The sequence below is a fragment of the Lathamus discolor genome, chromosome 10, assembly GCF_037157495.1.
Source record: "Lathamus discolor isolate bLatDis1 chromosome 10, bLatDis1.hap1, whole genome shotgun sequence".
NCBI classification, from domain to species: domain Eukaryota; kingdom Metazoa; phylum Chordata; class Aves; order Psittaciformes; family Psittacidae; genus Lathamus; species Lathamus discolor.
The window spans coordinates 13,553,547-13,580,955 of NC_088893.1; the positions used below are offsets into that span (position 1 = coordinate 13,553,547).

Consider the following 27,409-nt stretch of genomic DNA (forward strand, 5'->3'; position numbering starts at 1 on the left):
AGCTTGCTCTCACTGTCCATTAGCCTGCTCTGAAGAGGATCTGCCTGTCTATGGACAGATGCTATTAGCAGCACTGTGAACAGGGCAGGGCCATGATTTATCCAGTCAGGATAAATCAATGAAACTCTGCCAATGCCCCTGCCATTTCCAAGGCATGTGCTTCCTGGGAATCCAAATCTAGGATTCCCCCTGCTAGAAACAGGGAAAGAAAGGGCACCAAGAGCTAAATCGTCCTCTTTCTGGTGCTGGGTGTGAAAGAGATGAAGGCTGTTAAAAGATAAAATGCAGGAAATGGAACAGCAACCTCCCTCACCCCTTTTTGCAACAGAAATACTTTAACAGATGGAAATCCCCAACAATCAACTGCCTCTTTAACTCCAAGCCTTATATCCAGTGGTATAAATAGATCTTGATACGCTGTCTACAAGAAACCTTTAGAAAAACTGTCTCTGATTTGGAAGGACTGTGGTTTGTCTTCTGTAATAGATGAACAGGCAGCAGCTTTGAAGGGATGTCAACAGGAGGAAAGGCCAAAGCAAAGTGGCTGTGAAATCAGTGTAAATTCTGCTCTGAGAAAGTTTCATCCAACACTGAGTGTTTCAGGAAGCCTTAGCTGTCACAGGGAAACTGCTAGATCAGATGTGCTCTCCTAGATTAGCAAACGGAGAGATGAGGACCTCTGCCATTCAAAAGAAAGTCACCAAAGTCCACTTAAATTAGACTGAAGTTTAGAAACCAGGAACATGGTCTCTCATTTTAGTTGTACACTAGTACATATGTGTGGAGATAGTCACATAAAATAAACCTATCTGTGTCACATGAAAATAGTTATATTTGTTACAACATGGAAGGTAAAGCTCATCCCAAGGTACGTCTGTTGTCTTTTACGATGGTAGGACTACTAAAATTACTGGGATTGCACTGGTATAAAAAAAGAAAAAATTGCATCGTTTACGGCAAATCAATTAGAAAATAACACCAGCTAGATACAAGGCTACACTGGACATCTTCCCCTTGCTGACACCTCACAGGAATCCCAAAGTGGTTTCTGTAAACTAAACATGCTTCAGTATCATGCACTAGACTTTATAAATGACTTCTATTTCTCACCAATTACTTCCTCTTTCAGACCATTCATTTTTTGCATTTCCTTTAATTTTTGTACTCTTAATCTTTATTAATGTAATGGACTTTAGACAGAAACATTATTTGTGTTCATACTTAAGGAAAATGTCTCTGCTGCCTTGTGAAACACAGCTGAGAGAAACCTTAATTCGGTAAGAATTATTGTTTTGCAAAATGAGTACTGTTACATTAGCTGAGCACTGTATTTAAATTGCTTTTTGCTACAATAGGTCTCACTTGGACTATTTGGATAGTTCAGTACTGTACATGGAAAGGTAGAATTGCCCTAATAAAATCAAGCTGCAAGTACATTTCATCTGCCATTTCATACTTTCAGTGCTTCATAATTAACTTTGCTCAAAAATTACCCCTTCAAGCCCAAGGGATTAATTCTCCCTTAACTATATTTGTGCATTACAGGAAAAACAGTCATCCCTTGGTTTCCTGCCTTGGATGAGTGGCTTACTGCATTTTTAACCTACAATAATTGTGGATGAATTCCAGGTGTGTGCTTGCCCCTTATGGACTAAATTTCATGCTGTCTGATTTCCTTTTATCTAACTCTAGGAACAGAAATGCCCTAAGCCCAGTTTCCATGCTCTGGTGCCCCCCAGCATGACCTAGAAATTGGGCAGGTGATTACGCTAGTTCTGAGCCCAGGGACCAGGATGGATGCTACGACACAGCACTCATCTGACACAGACTCTTCCAGCTTCTAACACTTACCAGTTTAACATCATTCTCATTTCCTTTTTTATATTGGATCACCCACTTTTTAATCCCCTCTCCTCAAATTATTTCCCTTCTCCCTTTCTCACTGGCTAGTTTACCCTTCCACCTCGGAAGAGTGCTGATTTGTCAGGCAACTTCTGTTAGTCTCCTTTGCACATATACGCCTTTTGGAAGATAAATAGAAAAAGGCAGGTGATTCCTGCCAGTGTCAAGGAGAAGTTCTCGAGACAGGCTCTTGACAAGTTACTTGGATGCCAGTAAAATAACCCAGTGAGAAAAGGTCATCTTGAATTCAACTATTATACACAGGCAACCACATTACCATATGTCAAAGACACTAACCTGCATTAAAAAGAGTCAATGCAGATGAATACAAATATTTCAACGTCCAAATCTCCCAAGCCAAATTTCAATCTTCCAAGCCCTCCCACTAAGCTATTTTGGGATGATATTGAATGGCAGTGTTAAATTTTACAAGAATTTGAAAATAATTTGAATGTGTTTGCTTTCCTTTTTCTGTTTTTGACCACTTTAGAACCCAATGAACAACTACCAAAACTTTCAAAAGTCTAAAATTATTTCAAATAAGTAAAAACATGCAAATGTTCACAGAAGTATAGCAAATAGTTTTTCAACCACCTCTAGTTCTTGAGTCATTATTAAAGAACATTCTAGATTCCAAAGAAGAAATAGAAATCATTAATAACACTCACTAAGGATATTTAGGAGCTCTGGCTTTCTTACTACAACTGATGCTTAATAAGATTGGTTTAGGACACATGAGTTTGCAGGATGGGAGAGATTCATGAGAAGACTCAGCAACAAAGTCCAGACCTGGCTCAAACAAGAACCAAACCAATTCCTGCAGCCTTGTGATGGGCTTAGCACATTACATGGGCTTACACACATTAGCAAGGAAAAAGCAACAGACATCACCACCCGCCACCTGAATTTTCTCCATCTAAACCATTGCATACAAAAGTGTTTTAAAAAGGGCACTCAGCAAAGGGACCACACATAGCATATTCTCCTGGATGATGACCATCTTGTAGAGGAGGTGGTTACTAATAAGTAAATTAGGCTGTATGAACTGAAAACCATTTGTCTGATAAACAGGGACAAGAAAGTCTGTTGTGCTGTTGTTTGGAGAGTGAGACATGGGCATGACTGAATGCCTTTGGGAGATGGGAGGAATAGAAGGACAGAAACAGAGATGACTGACACAATAGTGTACTGCCTATCTTGCAAGGGAAATTTGTCTGTCTCTTAAGGAGAGGAGAAAGGGAAAGAAGACATACAGATGGTCTGACTCCCAGTGGTGACAGGAGCAGTTGGTCTCCTCTCTTTCTGATACTGACAGTTGCTGTCACTTTATTTTGAAGTTTCCTAATGAAAAATGTGGGAGTCAGTTTGATACTGAAAAGAGAATAAAGGATAAATCACAGACCTAACCATAACCATTTGGTCGGACGAGTGATGGAGGTTGGGGACATCTGACAACAGCCTTCAATAGTTGAATGTGCACTTCCCCACCCTAAGAACTTCAGCCTGAGGAAAGAACATTTGTGCTATTTACTAGAGAAACGGGGCTTTTAGAGTCAAGCAGCTACTGAGTGCATGTTTACAATGCTGCTTTCCTAGCAATGTATGACAGCTCGGGACCTATATGCCATCTCATCCAGTCACATTTCACTGCAGCATCTTTTTAAAAAGGCCAAAAGGACACCTTTATACACACATACTGCTATCAAAATAGGAAGGTACAAAAAAATGGTCCCCAAGAGTAAGATTATTTTCTCTATTAACTCTGCACTGCACCCAAAAGGCACCATTTTACCTAAGAAGCAGCCAGGGTTCCAGCATGTGGAGAGAGATGGATGGTTCTTGGTTTAGGGAGAAATAGAGCTTTTGCTCTTGGGAAATCTTGCTTTCCCTACACGGTGCTACCATTGGCTCTGTTCTTCTCAGGATGGTGGAAAAAACCCACATTTATTTCTGCCAAGAGAAAATTTTCAGAAGCACACAAAATATTTTAGGACCCCGTGGGACATTTTTTCTAGGTAAATCTAATTCAATGATTTTCCCTTAAAAAAAATCCAAACAAACCACCAGATTTTGGCAGGATTCATTTTTCACCCAGTCCACTAATTTCAAAGGAAGTCAAGTTATCTAACAGCTCTCTGCATAAAACAAGTGAAATAACAACATGAAGTTAAAGCAGACCAAATGTCAGTGTTCAAGGCCAGGTTGGGCAGAGACCTGGGTGGCATGGTCTAGTGCAAGGCATCCCTGCCTATGGCAGGGGGGATGGAACTAGATGACCTTAAGGTCCTTTCCAACCCTAACCGCTCTATGATTCTATGAAATATATGGAATCAACCCCTTGCATGATGCTGCCATTAATTCATTTCAATTTCATTTAGTTTAATTCTCTTTGGAACAGAAGCATACTCAATCAGATTAAGGCCATTTTCATTCACATTTGCCCCCTCTAACATGACACTCTACACTTAACTTGGATTAAATTCCTCTCCTGTGTTTAGAAAAGTCCTAAGTAACCACAGTCTTGGACCTAAATCTTGCATCTCTTTTGCACTACTGAAAATGGGACCAGGTTTTGTAAGTTAATTAGATATTGGATATTTTAACCATGATCTTGCTTTCTCTTTTTTGCCTTTCCCCCCCCCCCCCCCCCAATATGTCAGTAAACTTGGGCTGTGCCAGAAAGCCTTTGTCACCTGACCTTCACCTACAAATCCATCCACCCACCGACTGCTTTGTTTCCTTGCTCTGCCCAGGGAAAGGTGGTACATGTGCCCTGCACCATGGACCCCTGCCCTCCTGGAGTTCCTTGCACCCCAGCGGGCCCTGGAGCTGCATGTCAGGCTGAGCAAAGATCCTGTTTCCTTTTTTAAATATACCAAGATTGAGAAAACCACAAGGCAGGGACAAAGCCACTGCATGAAGAAAGAGGACAAGCTTTCATAACAAACTGAATCACACCACCACTGTAGCTCTTGTCTGACACAGGATCCCCAGAGAGCAAAACTGGGAAGAATTAAGAGTGTTTTGAGAGAAACTGGAAGACAGCCTCAAGGGAAGGCACACAGGGTGTTCCTCATCTTCCACAGCAGGCCATAACTATCTCCAGGTCCTCTCCCATCTCGGTGCCTCCACATATCGTGCTGTCTGAAGATTGCTTCAACCTAGCAGTTTCCAGGAAAGGAGAGTTTGCAATCTAAGACCTAAGGACAAGACATCCTTCTGGAGACATTCTTCACCTTTTCTCACCCTCTCTTTCTGTAAGGAAGGATAATTACTGCATCAATGGCAAATCCTGACAGTCCTCTTGGTCAGAAGATACCAAGAGATTTGGTTGCTAATTGATTAGGCAATATGATTGGTCTTTTTCAGAGACCAGTCATTCAAACTAACCCGTAGTGCTACATGTTTGGCTTGTTTTTAAATAAATATAATGCTCAGCATTAGCCTGAGGTTCTCAGGAGCTGTGCTGTTTATTCCCTCCTGATACATTGCTGTCACCAAGTGGCATCCCTGCCAGTGTCAGCAGTTACTTGCACACATACCTATAACCGGTGTAGGTCAGGGAGCGTTTGCATTTCTGCAAGACAGATAATGCTGGAGTGCATTATCCTTTCCCTGCTGCTGCTCCCCATGATTCAGCACGGACTCCAGTGCCTCCCTGCACAACCAGGAGAAGATTTCTCTATTTGCTTTTCAAATGCTGATCCCAGGGTACACAGGGCATGTTATAGAGGATAAATGATGCTCTCATCACCCATGACTGCCTTTAGCTCGGTCACATTACATGTAAAGATGACAGGTCCCTTTTCTTCTATGGCATCCTCTCAGTGATGCCTTCCAAAGTCAATCCCCAAGCTCTTATGCAAAAGCAGAAATGATGCCCAGCAGTATGCACAACTCAAACAAGGCTCCACTGAGTTACCATTAAACCATATTCCAAAATTTACCTTAGTTCCTTGAAGGGGTCTGCCCTGACATTGGGAGTTTCTATAGATTTAGGGAACACTGTGCCTTCTGCTCCTGAAATCACAAAACAAAACAGAAGACAAATTGTAAACATTATAAGCTGTTATCAGGGGAGTGATTGTCAAATCATACCTAGGCGCAATTTAACCCATCGCCTGATCCCATTTCTTGCTTGCACACATCCCTTCTGTCCCCAGCAAAAGCCAGACCTTGATCACCTGAAATCGGTTGCCTTGATTACAACTGGGATTTGCCTGTAAACTGAACTTCTGGCTGTAAAGACATCTGCCTGCACCCCTACTGTGGGAAGTGTTTGCCAACCCAACTGATGCAGGGAACTTGGAAAAGATACCCCCCTGGTAACCAGGCATCTAATCCAGCTACATTACCCATTAATGAACCTGTATGCATGTTATGACATTATTTCTTTTGCTGGGCTCAGATACTCAAAGGAGAAACCAAATTTTGGCTCAATCTCTGCAAATGTATCTCTAGTCGGGCTGTGCTGCTGCCTGGGGAAAATGAGGGAAGTGTCCACCTGATGAAACACAGCACAGGCAGGCAGCAGACTCTGCTCTACTCCCACCCTGGCTACCGGTTTGATGTGTGACCCAGAAGTCATTTAACTTCTGCTCATTTCCCCCATCTCCTAGCAATGCTGGGGAAGGTAGCACTATCCCCATTTGCTGACTCTGTCTAGATCATAAGCTGTAAACTGCAAGGTAATATGAACAGCTTTCCTCAGTTTCAGGCCACTGCAATCCTCTTCTGTGGCCATCTGCATAGCCCAAGTTGGGCCACTGCACCCAGCCACCCCTGCACTGGTCCATATTCTGTGACAGCCATCCTGTGTCTCTCTAGAAAGAGCTGCTTTCCCCATGTCATTATTTTAAGCCAAAGGTATCATATGCCATCCTCTGGTAAGCCTTTCTACTAATTCTTCTAATTAAAAAATGTGTATCTAATCAGAATTGGTCTCACTTTCAGCCACTAAATCTTCATGTGGCATGCAATTGGTCATGCCCGACCAGACTCTTCACCTTCTGTAGGCAGCTATCTGCTGATGGTGATCCAACCACCCCAACCATCTCTGATTCTCTGAGAAGTCAGGGCTTTCTGAATCATTCACTGTGAAGCAGATTTCCTGGACTTCTCACTGCTCTCTTCTGAACCCATTCCTCTTTTTAAATACTCTGCTGGGACACAGGAGTCCCCAGGTGCTGCAGAACATCAAATTCTCACTCCCACTGAAACTTGCAATTAAAACATAGCTAAGAATGGTACTGTCTGACACACAGCAGTGCACCAGAAATTAATGTTCATGTTCTCTAATATATAGCTGCCTACCCAGTGAGCAAGTATGACCTGTATTCTTAAATTCAGACCTGTGGTCGTGTGTTCAGACGCATTGCAAACAGCTAGATATTCATTATCTGTAGTCATCACAGCAATTTCAGTGTCAGTGTGCAAACTGCACCAGTGGCTTTTTTTTTCTTTCCTTTCTTTTTTCAGTAAAGCCATTGGTGCAAACTACAGATCTGATAAGTCTGTTTACACATATTCTTTGACATGTCTCTTTACATGCGCTATTATTGTTACCTATGTGCAGTCTGGAAGTCACCGCTACAGAATAAAAGATCTAAGTGGATACAAAACATGTTCATACAACATCCTTCTGTAATTTCTCCTATAAAAGAATACCACTTGTGGCTTCAATACGACCATACTTTCCTTGCACTGAAATAAATTAACTAAGCTGTCCCACTGTGTTAAAGAAAAAAAATCAGAATGACAACAAGAACTCCAACATTTATTAAAAATCCCCAACTCCTTTTTAACCTAGAGAAAAAAAAATCAAGCAATCTCAAAGATAATAAAAGCAGCCTAAAGTTTCAAGCTTTAAACTTGAGAATTGAAATTGATCCTATGGCACAATACAGATATTTAGCTCTTAACTTTAAGCTTTCATTGGTACAAGTTGTCAAAAGCAGCTGTAGCTTGCCAGCCATGAAGGTTATTACTATCAGATCTGTTCTCTCTCAACAGTTTCTAAATGATTTAAGTCTCTGCTTATCCACACAATTGTTTGGCTATTAGCTCTGCAATAAAACTTAGCCAAAGTTACAGCCTGCACGTATCTGTGGAACAAAACAACAATTTTCGAGGGGAGGAGGATGAGTAAGTGCACATAGGGAGGTGCACATAGATATTCTTGTACGCCTTCCACCTGTATTGCTTAAATGGCGACTTTATGCTGGTAATTTTGATTCACTTTTACACATCTTCAGTAAGCTACCTAAGTTATGAGAAGCCCCCAATAACAACCTGAATGTACCAGAAATGCCTGCAGAATAAGGGGAACTTCAGCATATGTCCAGTGACTTGGTGTTTTCTAGGCTTTTATTTCATTTAAACGCAGGAAGCAACTTTAGAAACAAAGCCAGAAAAGTCTCCAATGCGGTCATTTCAAAAAGACTGAAAATAAAATCATCTACTATTCCTTTCCTCCATCTCCTTGTTTTTCTTTCCCTATACACTGTTCTTAAACCCTCTTTTCCTTGTCTCCTTTATTCCCAGATCCATGAAAGAGTCCCTTATGTGCTGAGAACTGGAATGAGATTTCCAAATCCTTCTGTTTCTCTCCTTTGATGTGAATTAGAAGTGAACGCTACCTGCCTTGATAAGGCCTCCTGCCTTGACAATATCATTACTTATTATTCTGTTTAAGAGCACAAAATCTCCCAAAGGGCCACTTGTCCCTGTCACTGAGTAGGACATCAGCCACTCAGGGCTGAGGGGATGCTGATGGACCAGGACTGAGACATCCCTCCCTTGACTCTGGCTGTCAGCAGCTGAGGGACTCCTTGAGCTGGCTGTGTCATCCAGCCACTGGAGACACACTGATAAGCTTTCCTCACCTCACCTCACCTAATTATCCTTGTAATTGGCCCCATTTCTGTACCAAGGGGATAACAGATTAATTAACTGCTCTGGAGAAGTTTTTCCTTTGGTTTCAGCCTGCTGCCTGATGATTTCACTGGATGCCTGTTCTGTTTTGGACTGTGAGAATCACTAAATTACCATCCTCTTTTTGTGCTACTGTTAATTTTATAGACCTCGAATGTGTCTACTCCCATCAGCCCTCTCTCTTCTACACTAAAGAGTCTCAGTCTCTGCCTGGGTAATTGGCAGCTCCCACAGTGCCTCCTGAGGGAAACAGCCTTGGACAAATTCAGCTACACTGAACATCTGTGTCAAAGTGTGGCTCTTGGCCACTATGGAAATCCCTAGCCAGGCTGTGATAGGATCATTGTTGGATGGAGTTGAAAGTGAAGGCATCAGGCCGGAGGAAGTGGTTTTACTAAAGGCTTTGGTAAACAGGAAGAAAAGTTTGAGGGAAATGTGCTGTGGACACTGAACTGGGGTATTGTGGCTCTGCAGAGAACTGGGACATCATGGAGAAACAAACGTTTGACCTCAGGGAGTGGAAGAAGAGAGAGAGGGTAGGATTTAAAAATATGAAGTCCAAGGTCATTTGCTTAGAAAGTGGTGAAAATTTCTGCTCTTTGTTGGATGCTTCCAGGATGGGAACATCCCTGGGGAAAAGCCGAGTCCACTCATGATTCATGGCAGCAGGACAGGGCCAAAGGGAACGCAAACGAGACATTAAGCTGAAAGGCAAGAGGCAAGTCTACCAGGAACATGAAACAAATCACATCGTTTTAAGAATTGTGAGTGAATCCTTATGTAGCTCCCAACTTGTTCCCAGCGAGGGAAGCATACAGAGACGAAATACCCTTATGGCTGCATGAACTGCACTGTTCAAGAATACAATCTCCCTTCCCAATCAAAGCTACTATATCCCTCTTTTCCCTTTAGTGAGTATAAAGCAAATGCAAATTAAATTTATGACTGTACAACACAGCTTCTGCTTCCTGAATTATCCATTATTAAAACATTTTCTATCTACCATGAAAAATACATAATACAAGATTTCTATTTCATTGCAAAGTACTGAAAACATTTTTTTTCATCTTATGAGACCTTCTGCTGCTGCTAAGGGTGACTTATTTGCAAACAGCCAGAGACAGTTAGGAGGAAACAATCATATAATTTGTATTTAAGCACGCTATACTGTACGTTCCTAGGCAATAAATTATTCTTTCTCACAGCATTGCATCAGAGTGACTTCTATTAAAAGCCATCCCTACTGATTCCCTCTTCTGACACTGTGTAATTTACCACCGATAAATGTTCATAAACAGTTTGACTGAAAAATCCATAAAGCCATTTCAGCTTTATTTTAAGTTCCATTTAATGTCCCTCAAAAATGATTTCATCAATGTGTTTCCATTAGATGGTTCTCTGCCCAATAACTTAATTCCACACAATCAGTCAGGAACTTATAAAGCATATGACAGGATCTTCCTAAAGTGTTTTGAATCACCATAAAGATTCACTCAAAGAGTGTTTGGGGCTTTTTTCCCTTCTAGTGCATAAGGAGTGGGGACACAAATGTCAAAGACCCCTATATGTGTTCACTTCATGCAATAACAAAAATCAAGAGTCATATGGCCAGGGAACATTTAAAGTTCAGGTACAGGGTTTGAGGATATTTGTATGTTTGTTTGCTTCTTTTTCTTCTTTCATTTGAGACTCAGAAGAAAGGCTCTATGAGAAAAGGTTTGCCAAATCAGAATTTGCATTTCATTTGACTCTAGCGGTTTCTTAGAAGCTTATTGTCACATTCAGGAGCTTGGTTGTGGTGTGGACCACTGCAAGTGAATTGCTGAAGCAAAACCCAGCTTCTGATCTCCTCTCAGCTTCCTCTTCCAATTCTGCACCTGTCATAGGAGCCTCCAGTGCCACTGCCCTGTTGCATTTTCTCAACAGCTTCAGCTCCTGCACAGGATGACGCTGTCCTTCCTTGCTGCAGAACATGTGCCATGAGCAATCTGGCCTCACTGTTTCCAACATGGAAGCAACATAAAAAGTCAGTGGGCTGGGCTTTTGGCAATCATACTCTGTGACATGAATTCAAGACATAGCTTAAAAAAAGGTGGCTTTTTATCCCAGTTTCACATTGAAACAAAACAGAAGCATCATGTTCTGTATGTGCATATTGGCCTGCCAATGTCCTGCTGAAGAATGTCTTTTAAAGCATTACCCTCCTTCATCCAAATGTGAATTTGTTTGATCAATCTCATGAGCTTTGTGAGAAGGAGAGATTACTAACACCCCACCAGGGCAAAGCCTGGTGTGAGCTCAGCACTCCCAACTCCATAGGGAAGAGATGCCCCAAGAAGTGAGCAAAGCTCAGCTGAAATGTGCATCTTTACCAGCAACAAATCCAAGCAGAGGAAAGGGGGCATCAACAGTTCAGCCTTCCAAGCTGCCTCTTGCTCCCGCTGTGTGCTGCAAAAGCACCTGATCTGCATAACACTGTCCTGGCACCTTTCCTGGTGCAAAGGCAAGGGCCATCCCTGCTCCCTCTGGCCAGAACTGGGCTCCAGCCCTTTTGGCAAGACAATGATCACATACTGCTCCCTCTGTATGAAACTTGCTGTAGGCTTCTACTCCCATCAGCTGCAAAGAGAAGAGGAGCTGAAATGCAATGCAATGAGAGGTATTTTTAGAGTAATGACTGATGCTCCCGTGCTATCAAGGGTAGGTGGCAATCAGCTGAACAGCACTTGGGGGTGAACAAAATCCAAAGGAGAGAAATCAGGTTTCCACTCAGGTGCAGATGTACCTGGTTAGATATTCCTCACTTTCCTTTCTTTCTAGACAACACATTTCTTTCCCACTCTTTGTATTCTTTTAGTAATAATTTCATACCCACATACATCTTTAGTGTTGCATATATCCTTGCTTTATAATGAAATTGAGCTCTCAGAGCCCTGCGACAAACTTTGTGATTGAGTTGGCTTAAGTGTATCTTCTCTTTAGCACTCTGCCTTCATGTAGTACTGCGCAAATAAGGGAAGAAGAAGGATTTGCCACAATTTTTCTTCTAGCTAAAGTCAAGAGGCAATGTACAGTGTGCTGGTGATCTCCATAAACTACCTCCATTCCCACTATTGATCAGGACACATTCAGCAATTTATCCAAGAAAACACCTGTCTGATGAGGTCCTCTCCTCTGTAGGTCTCATCAGGGTAATATGTGACAGTCTTAAAAAGGTGTCTGTGCAAACAGATGCCCAGGAAGTAAATCCAATGCAATATAGGTAGAAGTGATTTTTGCCCACTTCTTTTAATTCCTGGTTTTAAAAGCCTTTTTCATCCTTAATTTATGTTTTTAAATGGATGAACATAGTAATTGCCATTGCTCCCCTTGAATCCCATCAAATCTGAAATCAATAAGAGCTCCATTTCAGGGCCCAACAATAATAACCTGGCTGGGTTAAGCCAGTGCATTGAACAAAAGCCATAAAGCTTCGTTCGTGTTTCTTTCTGGGATACTATAAAAATACCTCACTGCAAAGGTCTATCTGCTCACCTCATTGTCAAAGTGCTGGGGAGTTGTTCTTTTAAGGGCAATCTATGTAATGAAACCACACGCATCATGAACAAAGGTGTTCATAATAAGAATGTATTGTGATTTATTCAGACTGCCTTAGATGTTGGTCTTGGCACCATATTCACATGGGGAGTGAGTCAACCCATAGGCCTGGTACTGGGCTATTGCTGAGTTAGGCTGGACGGGAACTCCTTATGACTCCAACCAGATCTGCTGGAGGGAGAAGAAGCAATTACCTGACTCTAGTCCCAAGAAATACATTGAGCCTGGTTTTAAGCTAAAAAACTTGCAAACAAAAAGGTGAGCTGCAAGCTCTGAGATCAAAATGTGGGTCATTAGTGATATATGTGTCTGTAGACACATACGTGTCTACTCCAGTAGTTGAATGTCTGAGAAATATAAACGGAATAACAGAAAAGAGCAGAAGGGCTTGCAGCCAAACTGAGAAAAGACATACAAAGAAAGGTTGCTACAACTTAGGTTGACCTCTAGATATTTCCTTCTTGACTAGATGTGGGGCCTTTCAACACTTCTGCAGCTCAACAACAGCAAAATCATCACTGCATTCCTTTGAAGGTCTTTGTGGCATTCTTGTGCAAAGATGCAAAGAAACTCAGGAGAGCACCTGAAGTAGGAATACACAGTGGAAATTTATCAAGGAGAATATTATGTGAGCTTTAAACCGATCAGGTTGTGAAGGCTGGGGAACACACTCAGGAAATAAAATATAAATCTGCCACACTTTAAATCTGATTTCAGTGTTTGGTAAGTGTACAGTATGTTTCCTTCATAATCCTTGTGACATTTAATCAATATTAATCTGATCGTGGATGATTCTTCTTTTTCCTTAAACAGGATTAAGGTAACACAATCTGAACACACATTTCAGCCTGGACTCGAAGCCTATACACTTTACATAAATGCTATCCCTTTTTGCCTGGAATATACTCTGAAGGAAAAGCAAACACAAGGAAAACTCAGTATATCTCCCTCCAACACACATTGCTCTCTCCATCAAAAGACAAGTTTACAATCTGGGTGAGTGGATTTTGAAAAAGGAGGGCAATGTTAGTGGAATTTGCCATTAAAAGGAATGGACAACAGTCTACACCTATTGCCCTCAAGGCAGCAAAGCAATCAGAAGTATTCATTCAAGAATTGCATGTTTGCTCAAAACCTGATCATTTTAATTTCTTCCCTTATAGAATAGGAGAAAAACTCTATTTGGAAGAAACCATCTAAAAATCCCATCCCAGCCTCTGGGAAAAAAAAAAGAAAACAAACCCTGAAACCACTCAATTCATCCAAATATTTTTTTTTAATATATAGTTTTAAGTTTTTTTATCACTGCTGATTACAGATCAAGTAACTTTGACATCTGACTTTTACACTGATATTGCAATAACACAATTCCTAACTGAGAACAAGCCACAATATTCTTGTGGATTTAATCACTGATAGAAAACATATTCTACTCCCTAATTTTGCTAAACACAATTTTTCCCACCATCACACCTCTGCAATGAGTGCAAAGAAATCTGATGAAACTCCCTGCTGTGACTGAATGCTACAGACAGCAGAGGCTGCTCCCAGTCTTGCTAGTGCCAGCACTAATGCCTGGTATCTTTATTTGTCAGCTTAATTTCCCTACTTTCCTCATTTTATTCTACGTCCCTTTTCTGCAGGACCAGTGACTACCTGACAGCTTGGCAATTGCTCTGGGACTGCATTAGTGTGACTGCTTAATCACCTACAGGGAGTGCACAGTGAATATTCGTAGCTGCTTCCCAAAGAAGTTCATACACCTTCAGCAAAAGGTCAAATGCCTGTCCAAGCCTTGTGAGCAGCAGTTCTGGCACACTCTTTTCTCTTGCCAAGAGCACAGAAGGAAGCTCTAAAGCAAATGCTACCTCCTGGTGTCTTTGAAGCAGGCTGAGCAAGCAGGAGTTCATTTGCAACTGGATGAAGTGGGAAAGGCCTCTGTCCCCATGCTGATGGTAGAGTGTTTGCTTCCAGAAGCACAACGAGGTACTCCACATCCCAGCAAAGTACCATGGCTGCACATCGGCAGCACTGAGCCACCTTTGAGCCAAAGGCAACTTCCCCTCCACTGCCTCTGTAAATGAAAAGGATTGTAGTACGAAAAGGTTTCAATTTGCTAAGAAACGTGTCTTGCAGCATCATTTCTCCATTGAAAAAGCTACTCACAGACACATTTTCAGCAAAACAAACCAAATCCACAATACAAAGACTCAAGCTTGGCATTTACCCTCAGGCATAAAATGGCAGCAGACTCAATGGCAAAGCCAGAAAGCTCGTTTCCTCTCTGGATCAAGCCTGATTTCAACACTTGGCTACAAACGTTGCTCCCTCTGCCACAAACAAATCAGTAAAATGCCATTTTGAAATCATAATGGCTGCTGTAAAGGGCAACTGTGCATGTGCTGACCCATAAATAATCGTTTCTGAAGAAGGGTGCATGCAGCAAAAATCAGTGGTAATTCCAGGAAACTGTTAAATTTCTAGCTCACACCACCCTCTGGAACGACTTGTGCCAGTCAAACATCTTTGTGGATTATTTTAATGAAATACAACTACTCCTGCACTCATAAAAGTCACTCTGCTGTAAACATTGCAGCAAACATAAGCTAGAAAGGACATGCCAAGAGGCTACTAAAATCATAATACTGAGGAAATGTGAACAGAGTCCTTTAGCCAGGCTGGCACTGCAGCCACAGTTGTGCAGGGTTCCTCTCAGATCAAGCGAATACAAGGCTATCTGAAAATGTTTATAGATGTGAAGCTTTAGAAACAGCTGGGCCAATGTACACAGACATACTAGTTCAGCACATCCATATTAAACGGTGTTCTCCTCTTGCCTGAAATGGAGGACATTGCAAATGCATTTATAACCCTTCCATGAGTAATGAAACCCAGCACTTTGAATTCTGCAAATACAGAGCATGTTACTCTCTCTGCCCCCAACAACAGAAAACTCCAACACAAACCCATTTAAAAGAGCTTTCCATGAGACAATCATGCAGTCATCTCATTGACTTGAGCTTATATCACTGCTTTTATCATTGGTGTTCTTCCACTAAAACCTCTCAAGCCCTTAATATACAGCTCATAAATAAAATGTTGGAAATGTGCCTTGGAATTAATTACTCCAAACTTACCAATAAATCTGCAATAACATTTCAACATCTGACTCCTCCATTCAAGTGCATTCCTAGGCACCTGGAGAGAAACTAGAACAAGAAATGCTCCCAAACCAGACTAACATTCCTGGAAGTCTAACCTGTGGTCAGCATCTGCATGCTCCGCACGATTCATTGCCCAGATGGAACATACTACAGTGAAAAAAGCTACAAAGTAGAAATAGAGCTACGGGCTAATTACTTGAAGAGAGGGCATGCATGGGTTGGCGAGATCAAAGGTACGTTTTGGCCAGCCATAGTGTCGGGGAGGACTGCAGTGTGTGGAGGATGGGTCACACATCTGCAGAGAAGCTCCTGCAGTCTTTATACTGGGAGACAAAAGGCATCCTACCCCACACTAAATACAACTGTTTTAGTGAAGAGTTTGCCACAGGGAAAGGCTTTAGCCAAATTTTTATCATTAGGCTATAGTAGAAGAAAAGTGGTATAAATATCTAAAGTGAGAGGCACATTTTCAGGGACCCAGAGTTGAAGCAATCTCTGTATTCTTCTATGACAGAAAAGGGACCTTGTGGTTTTTATGATTAATCCTAGCCTCATTGCAAAGCAAAATGGTAATCTCAAGAGTGGCTAAAAGGCGCGGTTGCTTTGTAACACGACAGCATTCAGCCCATGCAATCCTACCTCCCACACAAACCTTCCTCCACCACGCAAAGCCAGGGACTGTGAAAGCTTGTTAAGCTGCAGGAATGCGTCTTTTGCGCTTTTATCTCAGCTCACTGCAATGCCTTGGATTCCCATCAATACTTAGCCTTAAAAACCAAAATATTGGTTAAATCCATCATAAATATTGAACACCAGAGTGTACTGGCAAGTGTCCCTGAAAACAAACTTCAGAAAATAAGCTCCAAAAAAGATGCCAAGGCCCTTGGGAGAGCTGACACCCCCATGTCGTCAGATGTTGTCTTATAAGGCTAAATTATGCATCTGACCACAGTTTAATTTCTGTAAAAACTCATGCTAATTTAAATTGCTTTAGATTTAATTAAAAATGCTTTACTATTGAGATAATAATGTAATGCTGTTAATTACTATCAAGTGGCATCTAGAGGGCATATTTAAAAACTAATCTGGAGAATAAATAGAGCTAATTAGCAGTCAGAATAATGCTTTATGATTGTCTTTTGTTTATAAATGCTATAATGTTCAATATGTTATTAAATGAATATGGTAATTAATATATATCAAAGTTATTTGTTAATGCTCTTTTAAAGAGCATTTCTTACATACCATTTTTCACATGCTCTGAACATGTTTCATTTCTGGAGGGAAGGAGAAGGCAGGAAGAGGAACAGCTGTATGATGCACCACATATGAATTCAATTAGGACCAGCTCTTTCACCTCCTGTAATGCAGACCCAATGTGTTTATGAGCCCACGGGGGCCATCCAGCAAGGCATTAGCTTGTATCTGTGTGGTGTTCACCAAAATGCACATCTGACCATGGCAATGGCCACTGGAGGGGTCTGCGCTTCACCCCACACTCAACCCCATGTGCAGCACCATGGTGCTGTTTAGCAGGCAGAGAAGTGACGGATTTTGCCTTCATAATCTAAGCCTTGTGAAACCAGAGCTGCAGTTCTGAGGAATGATAATGGCTCTGAGATTTGCTGTAGTATCTTTTAAAAGACCATGAGGTGCTCAGATTCTGTGGGAGTAGAGCTCGTAAAAGAAAGGGGTATTACCAGTGAGAATGTGCCACCACAAGAGTGGAGGAGACTGGCAGACAAGCTTGGAAGGAAAAGGGCAGACCAGATGTGGCATACGGCTCAGTTTCTACATGACTTTTTGCAGGCAAGCATGAGCTCCTTCTGAGTCATCTGGACAAATGCAGATGCTGGGCCTCTGGCTGGCTCTAAGCAAGGCAGAGGGAATTCACGCTTGTGTCTGGGAAAGGTTATGTAGATGTCATCAGAATTGACCATGGCCAAAGGGCTCAGAGGGTTGCCCTGTCCTCGAACAGAAGTTCCCGTTATCCTCCAAGCTCTCCTATGATGACAGGTTTAACTGGATTCACTAAATCAAATAAAATCATTGAAGTGCTCTAAATTACATCATGCATGAAAAGCAGAAGGGACCAACTCTGTCTGTGTCCTTTAATCATCATAAACAGGACTAACTCCCCACAATTAAAATAAAAAGCATTTTCATTTGGTAATCTGCACCACTGTGCATTTTTTTGAAGCACCATCAAACGCAGCGCATGTCCTACTTGCATGGTTTTTATCCATAACTCTGTGCATTCCTCTCTTTTTTAATGCCTTGCTAATGTTGAAAAATCCCTTAGCTTCCCAGAGCAGAGTCCACTTCTAAAAAGCAAAGCACCTCTTTCCTCATGACAAGGCTTCAGCACTTCTGTGTAAGACTAACTTTCAGAATCAACTTTGAAGAGTGCACAAAGAAAAAAGTAATTATCATTAATATGATTAAAAGCTAGTCACAACCCCAGTAACTGCTGCTCTAACCTTTGTGAGACGACTTTCATGGCAGACTGCAGACATACACTTCCTTCTATAACAAGTATGTGTTCAGCAATAACAAGTTGAGATTATTTACATAGCGCAGATAGGTGTCAGCAGACACATACCAACAGCACCTGAGATCCCAAACACTGGAGAAACGGTCAAAGGAATTTGTCTGCGTAGTACAAGTTGGACCAGCCTCAAGTGCAGACAAAAACACTGGAAGAAATATGAACATATGGTGTAACACTTCCCAGCATGGCAAACAGCCATGGCAAACACTTTTGGAGATAAAATTAGATTGGGGAAGCAAAGCTGGAGAAAACCAAAGCCAAGAATGAACTCTGAAAGCATTTCAGCTCAAGGTCATCAGAATACTCGCCATGCAACACCACCAGTCGTGTCATTCTACTTTTTTCTTTTCTGATAGATCTGCGTAAGCCAAATAAACCCCCAAGAAACACTCAGTTGGAGATAAAAATGAAAATGAACTACAGTGGTTAGCAGTAATTTTGATGATGTTTATTCTGGAGACTAAAACAAGGCAGAAACTCAAAATAACCATAACAAATAATTGCTGGTTTCTCCAAAGGACAAAGTAAACAAACAGCAGTATTTTTGTAAGCATGTAATCTGAAAAGGAGAACTTCTAACTTGTAAGGAAAAGTTTCTGTGCCTTTTTGAAGAACCAATGATATAAATCTCTCTCATTTTAAGGTCTGCAAGAAAACATTTAAAAACTGTTGCTTTCTAACTTCATCTCTCCTGCACAAAGACTGTAGAGGTAACTAGCCCTGAAGGGTGCAGTGTGAAGGGAGGTTAGTGCTAGCACATGGATTGTGATAAATGTTCCCGATCTCTGTAACACTGCAAGAATTCTGAATGGTCCTTTTCAAAGTTTTTAGCTAAAAATGATACTGCTAATTTTGTGAAGATCAACATCAATCCTATAAAACTCACCTAAGTTGCACAGCTGGTGATTAAACTAGTCCAGTATGTAACAACAGCAGCCTGCAAAGAGCTACCTCTGGCCTGTCCTCAAACAGGAACCATCTAGAATAGCAAGACATCAGGTAACAAAAGCCATTAAGCGCTGGATACAAAGCCCCATTCCTGATGGTTAGCCTCTGAGGTGCTCATTTTAAGCTCCTTTACATTATACACCATATACTAGTAATACACTATGCAATACGTAGAAATAATAATAATTAAAACCACTATGTATCATTCTAAGCTCCTTCACTGATCTTTCTCTTTTTACGAGCTTACTAGAGAAGTAAAGAACATTTTGGAGTGAACAGATGCATCCAAATCAAGCCATTAGAAAACCAGCACCAGTGCATCCACAGGGACCAGTGGCACTGTTATGTGGCTAACTGCTTAGCAGTACTGAGCTACCCAGTATGGTCCTACATGATAACATTCACAGGCAAATCTCAGACTAAGCAAAGAGCACAGACTGAACTGGAGAGCAAGAGAATTCAAGTTCCTAAGAGGCAATTTCATTAACTATCAAATACACTTAAAATTTTACAATTACCGTAACTGTTTATTTTCTCTAATTACAAATAAAAGTCCAAACAAACAATAAACAACCCCCATACCCCAAACCCAAAGTGTGTCCCCATTTTTGTTAGGAACTACAGATGTAAAGCCTAGCAGGCAGGACAGCTGGGGAGGCAGATCCTGCACAGGCAGGAGAGCTCCAGATGCCCTGTCTGTCTCAAAAGTCAGACGGGGAGGTGGTGGCATTGGTAAGGTTGGACTCTCCTTCCGTGCACAGGACACTTAACCCTACCAATAACATAGCTGAAGATGGCTCAGAGATGCACATGTTCTTCCATGTGGCTAAGTAAGCCCAGCTAACATAAAGGCCACCAAACTCTTAAGAAAATTAACGCTGGGTCCTAATCGATGTTGACTTTTCCCCTGCAGGTCTCCTCCTTTGTGTTTGCTTTAGAATGAAAGAGGAGCTGGTAAAATGGTGATCAAAACCATGAAGCCTGAGGTTTCCCTACACACAGTGACTGTACACATGGAAGCATCCTTAGAACGATTCCTCACTGTCCCTCATCGCAAGAGATAAAGTTCTTCAGTTTCCAAAGATGGTTTTAAATCTACTTCACTAAGCCAAACAAACCACTTCCAGGGGAGCGGTTTTTTTTGGAAGGGAAATAACACATTGCGCCGGTTAAGAAACCCCTCAGACAAACTCCTGGCCATTATCTGCCTGGGGAAGATGCAAAGCAATAAAGACAGCAAAAGGCTTTATCGCCAAAAGAAGCATGAAGGAAAGTCAGGCAGAACTATACTAAAATTTGAAGAGGTGCACATGAAAAGACTGATTTATTGAATAATATTTTACCTAAAACTCTCAATCTCTCTGCTCCAACCACCACTTCGTTGTCATCTGCAGAAAACAGCAATTTTCCAGAGAGGGTTTTCACCTCAAATTTTTGGCTGTGTGCTTCCACTGCTTGGGGACCTAGAGGGAAGAAGCACAACCTTTTAGTGAAAAGTATAAGAAAATTACATAGTAGCTTCATACATTTAATAAACCCATCTGCTGAGATTGTCCTAATAGCCCTGCAGAAACAAACTGCATCTGACGCATCAAACGGGGAGGTCTGTGCTTTTCAGAGGGTGACATCTCATTAGAAAAGGGCACCGTTTTCTACCCAAATAACAACCTCTCAACTTTTTCTACTTATGTTTTTTTAATGCTTATGTTTGTCATAAAATCGCCATTAAACTTGGGATAGCTATGAAATTCTTCCAAAAAGGTAGATCCACATGTGAAATGGCAATGCATATACTCAGCCATGCTTTGAAACCATTGGTGCAGCTCTAAGAGACATCAGGAGTTCTTGAGTCCATTTTGCTTGGATTGATGCTGTGGTGTAAAAGACTCCTGGTTTTCTGCCTGTTAAATATACCTGGACTTGAATGGTATCGGTATCATGCACAATCCAATTTAAAAGAAACCAAACCGAACACCACCACAGAAGCAAATGTTTTTCTTTTAGACCATTTGAACCAACTGCAGGCCAAGATGAACGGCAGCCTCCCATGTTTGAGAAAGTTTTAAGATCAGTTAAACTTTCCTTCGTTGCTCTTATTTCAGTTCTGCTGCCTCTCCTGCAGGCTGCTGTGAACCGCAGTGCTGGAGAGCCTCTGGCAATACGTTTTGTTGAGGAGCCTGATAAACATCAGCTGCCTGAGTAGCAATTCTGTGGAGATCTGCGGCTCAAAGGCTGCAAAGAGCAGACCCCTTGTCTACAGACTCAGGCTGAACTTTGGAAAAGTCACCACCTAACAGCCCTGTTCAACTCAGTCCAAGCCACAAACTCCCTGGAATATGGTACTGTGCAAGGCAGGGGACCAGCTTTGCATTAGCTTTGGCCATCTTCATGTCTCATTTCTCATTTCTCAAAAGACAAGAGAAGTAATACCTGAAAGCCAGTGTTTTCTCATAGGCAGTTTCAAACTCCACTTATACACAGCATTTTGCTGCACAGGTCATCTGTACTGGTATCAGAGCACACACATGGTTCACACTACAGAAAAGTGAGGCTATGCTGAGATCCCTGGAAACACTTAAGAACTCTTGCAGCCATTCTGAGAAAATCCAGTACTTTTAAGTTTGATTTCCATCTTGCTAATTGACTGCCTCCCTACTCATCACTGCAGCACGCACTACACGGGACCACATCTTTGCTTTGCTCTGAAGTCAAAGCTCTGCTGAATGCAGAAATGAGCTCAATAACCAGAGCACCACGTATGAAGACATCACTGACCACATCCTCCCAAACTCTCATGACATGGAGGTGCTTAAGTAACCAAATACCCTCTGGGAAACACATGGAGAACAAACAAACTGAACATGTTCATTCTGAAAGTGAGAATCAGGGACCTTGGGGTTGAATTTGTTTCCTTCCTCCAGGCAATTTTCACACGTGCTGCTTAAATCACTGCTTACTGAAGCTGCATATTTAATTATTTAATACTGTGACTAGAGGCCAAGATGTTATATAAGCAAACCAAACAACCCAGTCTCATGTAGAAACAACATGTTTATGGATTACTGGCTCTGCCACACAGCAACACTTCTTCCGGCCCCCAGAAAAATCTCAATATATAAATATTGCTCCTATATCATGTACATAATATATATTACAATATATATAATGCATTAGGCTCTTCCAACCCAAATTACATGTGCATTCATTCAAAGGCTGCTGTGCACTGGGGATTTACGAGACACCCATTTTCTCATCAAACACACTCACACTTGAGAGCATGAGAGCATCCTTCAGCAGCAGAAGGGCACAGAGAGCTCTGAACTGCAAAGTGTTCCAGCCCAGCCACAGTTAATCTGCAGAGTTCCCAAGATCTCAGGCAAGTTGAAAGTGTCTCAGGAAAAGCCTGTGCCTGTTACAACAGAAATGTCAGCCTGCAGATGTTCTCCTTGACCCTGAAGTCTTACAACTAACCTTTCTGTCTCTACATTGCCTTTCAAATGAAAACAGTGGTCTGCTTCATTACCAGAAAGCATCAGCCAGCTGCCTCTCCAGCACGGCTTTCATGTATCTAGCTTTGTTTCTACAAAGTGGAGTGAAGTTTTCATTTGTACTTCATGAGACACCTGGGCTCTCCTCCTGCGCACTGCCTAAAGCCAGCACAGCATCCCACAACACACCTGCTTTCATCCCTCAGTTTTTCCACACAGCTTTTCCCCCTCCTTACCTGTTACGAGGCGAGTAAGGACTTTAGTCTTCTCATTGAGGATGTTCACTGTCACATTTCTGGCGGACTGGAAGTACAGTGGGTTGCCCTGGAACAAGAGCATGAGAGCAAGCATGTGAGATGGGGATAGCTGCCTGAGACCAGCCAGCTTGAACCTGATGCTGCAGGGCTGCTGTTAATGGCCCCAGCATTGGGTGTGTGGTTTAGGTGCAGGCCACCCTGAATTAATTCTTATTGTCCAGGATAAAATCACAGTCCACATATCTGTTTGGCCCAGATAAAGTCCCAGAGACTAGCCTTATTTTAGGGATGGTTGGCTTTGACAGTATAAGCCAACCAACCGGTTAGTTTGAAACATGCAGGTGATATGGGACCTGACCTAAGCTTCCCCAAGGTTATGGTGTTTTTGGAGGCTGGCTGGATGCAGCAGTGAATTTAGAGTCAAATCTGCAGTATCACACACAGCTTCAGATGACTGTGGCGACTGTGGTGCCTACTGCATGGCCATGTGAGTGAGCCATGCCCAAGGGCTGTGAACAAGAAAACCTTATTAACATGTAAAAGTGCCTTTGACCTCAAAGCACTTATAAACCATGCAGCATGTACCACCACCAGATTCCAGACCGGGATACCACCTTGCGACCAGACCCATCCCACCGGCTCAGGAGACATACAAGACATGAAGTCTTCCCCACTCCCAACTTGACCACACAGAATTCTATTTAGTTTTCATTTTTATGCTTTAAATATACCTCTGAGAGAAGAGGCAGAGCAGCTGTTAACACACTAAGAAGCCACATAACTACCTGGCAGCATCCACCTCAGGTATTTCTCCCACAGAGCGAAGCCAAAGAAAACCCACAGAGAAAACCATCTGGCTCCTGGGTGCAAACACATCCAAGACTCCCAGGAAGTCGTGTTTTCCACCAGTCCACCCAGTTGGTTTCTCAGGGGCTATTAACCACCTACAGCACCAGCACAGGGTGACCCCAACTTAAATCACAGAATCACAGAATCCCAAGGGTTGGAAGGGACCTCAAAAGATCATCTAGTCCAACCCCCCTGCAAGAGCAGGGTAACCTACAGTACATCACACAGGAACTTGTCCAGGCGGGCCTTGAATATCTCCAGTGTAGGAGACTCCACAACCCCCCTGGGCAACCTGTTCCAGTGCTCTGTCACTCTTACAGTAAAGAAGTTCTTCCTGATGTTAACGTGGAACTTCCTATGCTCCAGTTTACACCCATTGCCCCTTGTCCTATCACTGGATATCACTGAAAAAAGCCTAGATTCCATCATCCTGACACCTACCCTTTACATATTTGTAAACATTGATGAGGTCACCCCTCAGTCTCCTCTTCTCCAAGCTAAAGAGACCCAGCTCCCTCAGCCTCTCCTCATAAGGGAGATGTTCCACTCCCTTAATCATCTTTGTGGCTCTGCGCTGGACTCCTTCAAGCAATTCCCTGTCCTTCTTGAACAGAGGGGCCCAGAACTGGATGCAATATTCCAGATGCGGCCTCACCAAGGCTGAGTAGAGGGGGAGGAGAACCTCTCTTGACCTACTAACCACTCCCTTTCTAATGCACCCTAAGATGCCATTTGCCTTCTTGGCCACAAGAGCACATTGCTGGCTCATGGTCATCCTCCTATCCACCAGGACCCCCAGGTCCCTTTCCCCTTCGCTACTTTCCAGCAGGTCAACCCCCAACCTGTACTGGTACATGGGGTTGTTCTTCCCCAGATGCAAGACTCTACACTTGCCCTTGTTAAATTTCATCAAGTTTCTCCCCGCCCAACTCTCCAGCCTGTCCAGGTCTCGCTGAATGGCAGCACAGTCCTCTGGTGTGTCAGCCACTCCTCCCAGTTTTGTGTCGTCAGCAAACTTGCTGAGGGTGCACTCAGTTCCCTCATCCAGGTCATTGATGATCAGCCAAAAATCTAACGTGCAATGTGCAAGTGAATCACTGCTGATATCTCTTAATGTCTAGAGCAGGCAGCTGATTAAATTCATCAACTGACTAAGCCATAGGATTGGCAGAGGGGATAAACTAGTGAAAAAATCAGCAAGAAGTTGAACATTTTATGTCCATGTGCTTCTTCCACCAAAGTCTTTTTTCCAGTGTTCTGAAATCTTACCATTAGGAATGAATAATCAGGATGGTGACAGAGGATCATGTAGGTCAGACATGTTCTCCTTGACACCTGAATTTATAAGTATCATAACAAATATTTGCATAGATTTTTCTGGATCGTGGCAGAAGGATTAGGTTGTCTGCATATCAAACATAACAGGATCACAGGAATGCACTCATGGAAGCCCTGGGGTGGACTGGAGCTTCAAGGAACACTTCTAGTGATAAGTAAACTATTCCCAGCAGTGCTTGCAGAAAACAAGCCTCAAAAAACTCAAACAGAACCAGACCCATATGTGACCAAACATTCACAATAGTCTCATTTCCTGCCTTAACTATTCGTGCTGCATGCACCCGTGGGATCAACCCTTCAGCAAAAAAAGGGGGAACGGGATTTATTTGATCAATTATAACAAGCATTATGGCTACATTCAGACTATTTATAACTAAATAAAAATAACAAAAAGAAAGAATTCTACTTAATAATTCCCAGAACTTGGACAAGTTTCAGAAGCTTTAAGTGTCTCTGTCTCCTCATACACTAAATGAAGACAAATCATCCTTATATACCTCTGTGATATCTGACAGCTAAAATAGTATAGGATATGAAATTGAAATACAATTAATAAGAAGTAAGGAGCAGGGGTAATGACTCGTAATGATTTTGCTCTTTTTTATTCATTTTTATTTGTGATCTTTTAGAATGTAGAAATTCATGTTGGTTACTATTTCATGGTTAACAGCACAGAAAAATGATGGCTTCACTTGAATACCCACTTGCTCTGGTATTAATTCTCCACAGCCCTGATCAGGGACCTAATTTGAACACCCCGGTGATAGCAGTTTACTGCTACATTCTCATCTCACAATTACAGATGAAGGATATTTTTAAAGGCAGACAGCTATAATCTGCACAATCTATCATAGGTGAGATCATAACCACTATAAACATGTCATATGAAGCACAGAAAGGCCATAATTTTGACTTGCAGTGTTTCACTTTTGTTTATGAAGTTATGCAAAGACCTAGAGTGTTTTGAAAAGTCCAAATTCAGCTAGGAATCATTCAATCCCCATGGCTTTGAAAATCTGTTACTGATCTGTTACCAGGAGATAGCACTACAGAAGTACTAAAAGATAAGCCAAGAAGTTAATATAAAAAGAGTCATAGGAAAAGTTGCTGTTATCCACCTACGAAAGACTTACAGTACATAATCAGACCTTGAAATGCTTATCCCAGCATAGTCATCTCATTCACTGATTCAGAGCTCAGATTCATGCAGCTTTCAAAAAACTGAATTTCCCTAATGGAAAAGTTATGTTTTTATTGGTCTGCAGGGAAGGAACATTTCAAGCACTTAATGCAATGCCTGCTCTCATTTCCATAATTCTTCTTCCATTAAGAAATGAAAAAGAGCTGAAAAAAATCCTCCTTTACTGAAAATTCTGCAGCTTTTCTATCCATCATCTTCTGTGTACAAAGATAACAACAAGACATTTCTTATACGTTGAACATTAAAAAATATTTCCTCTGTGCAAGCTTGGTGATGCTGCCAGCTTCCTTCAATCACACAGGAAAAAATAATTATAGCATTAAAAAGTTCTTAAAATACTTAGGAATTATAACTGAAACGACAAAACCTTCCACTTGCATGCTGTCATGACACAAAATTAAATATGCTGATGCACATAAGTGGCAATCTAGATCAATATGGCACCATCACCAAAATAAAAATGGTTATGGAGTGAAGTAATATTTTCATAAACTGTCATAACACTTGATAGACCTAGAGTTAGAATGCAATAAATAAGCACATCTGACTCTAATTATAACACTGTAAGTATGAGACACATCACATTTCTGAAGTCTAACATGCAACAATCCATTCCTAAATCTTTCAAATAAGTAACATTAAAGGAATAAATGTATTTTACTCTTGGAATTGATGCAAAGAAAATGGAAGTGAATGGAAAACTGGATTAAACATTCTTCTGAGTACAGAAAAGTACGGAAAATTACCATTTTCTCTTTGTCTACCTGTTTCTCTCCAAAGAACCCCTGTTCTTCAAAAAAGTACATTTGAGATAAAATATATCTAATCTTTCTGATCACACTACAACCCAGCAGATTTCACTGCCTGCATGGTATCTGACGTACCGAGAAATCTTTCTCTGTCATTTGTTCTTTCTCTCATCACAAACATAACAACAAGGTTTCCCCCACGCTTCTCAAGAGTAAATGCGACTGCCAACCCACACACTGCCCCAACTTGCTCTTTATGCCCACACTCAGCTGTTATGACTTCAACCTCTTTATAAGAACCCTCTGTTAACTGTGTTGTGTTAGAAGAGTCCCAGTTGCCTTCCATTTTAGCCACCCCATTACAGTGCACTGAACTACAGCCTTTAATTTAACTTAGGCAACTCTGCAGATTAAATCAGTGGTTACCTTCCT

At 41.8% G+C, this 27,409-nt stretch overlaps 1 protein-coding gene across 11 annotated transcripts in view; it reads right to left on the reverse strand.

Annotated features, from left to right (window-relative positions):
- SGCD (sarcoglycan delta) overlaps positions 1-27,409 on the reverse strand; it is a 396,287-nt gene that overhangs the window by 94,433 nt on the left and 274,445 nt on the right. For all 11 annotated transcript variants that reach the window (XM_065691107.1, XM_065691103.1, XM_065691108.1 and 8 more), the window contains 3 exons: positions 22,820-22,907; positions 20,439-20,558; positions 5,850-5,922 (listed from right to left, as the gene is read on the reverse strand). In XM_065691107.1, coding sequence (XP_065547179.1) covers positions 5,850-5,922; positions 20,439-20,558; positions 22,820-22,907 — 281 coding nt within the window. The remainder of the gene's footprint in view (positions 1-5,849; positions 5,923-20,438; positions 20,559-22,819; positions 22,908-27,409) is intronic.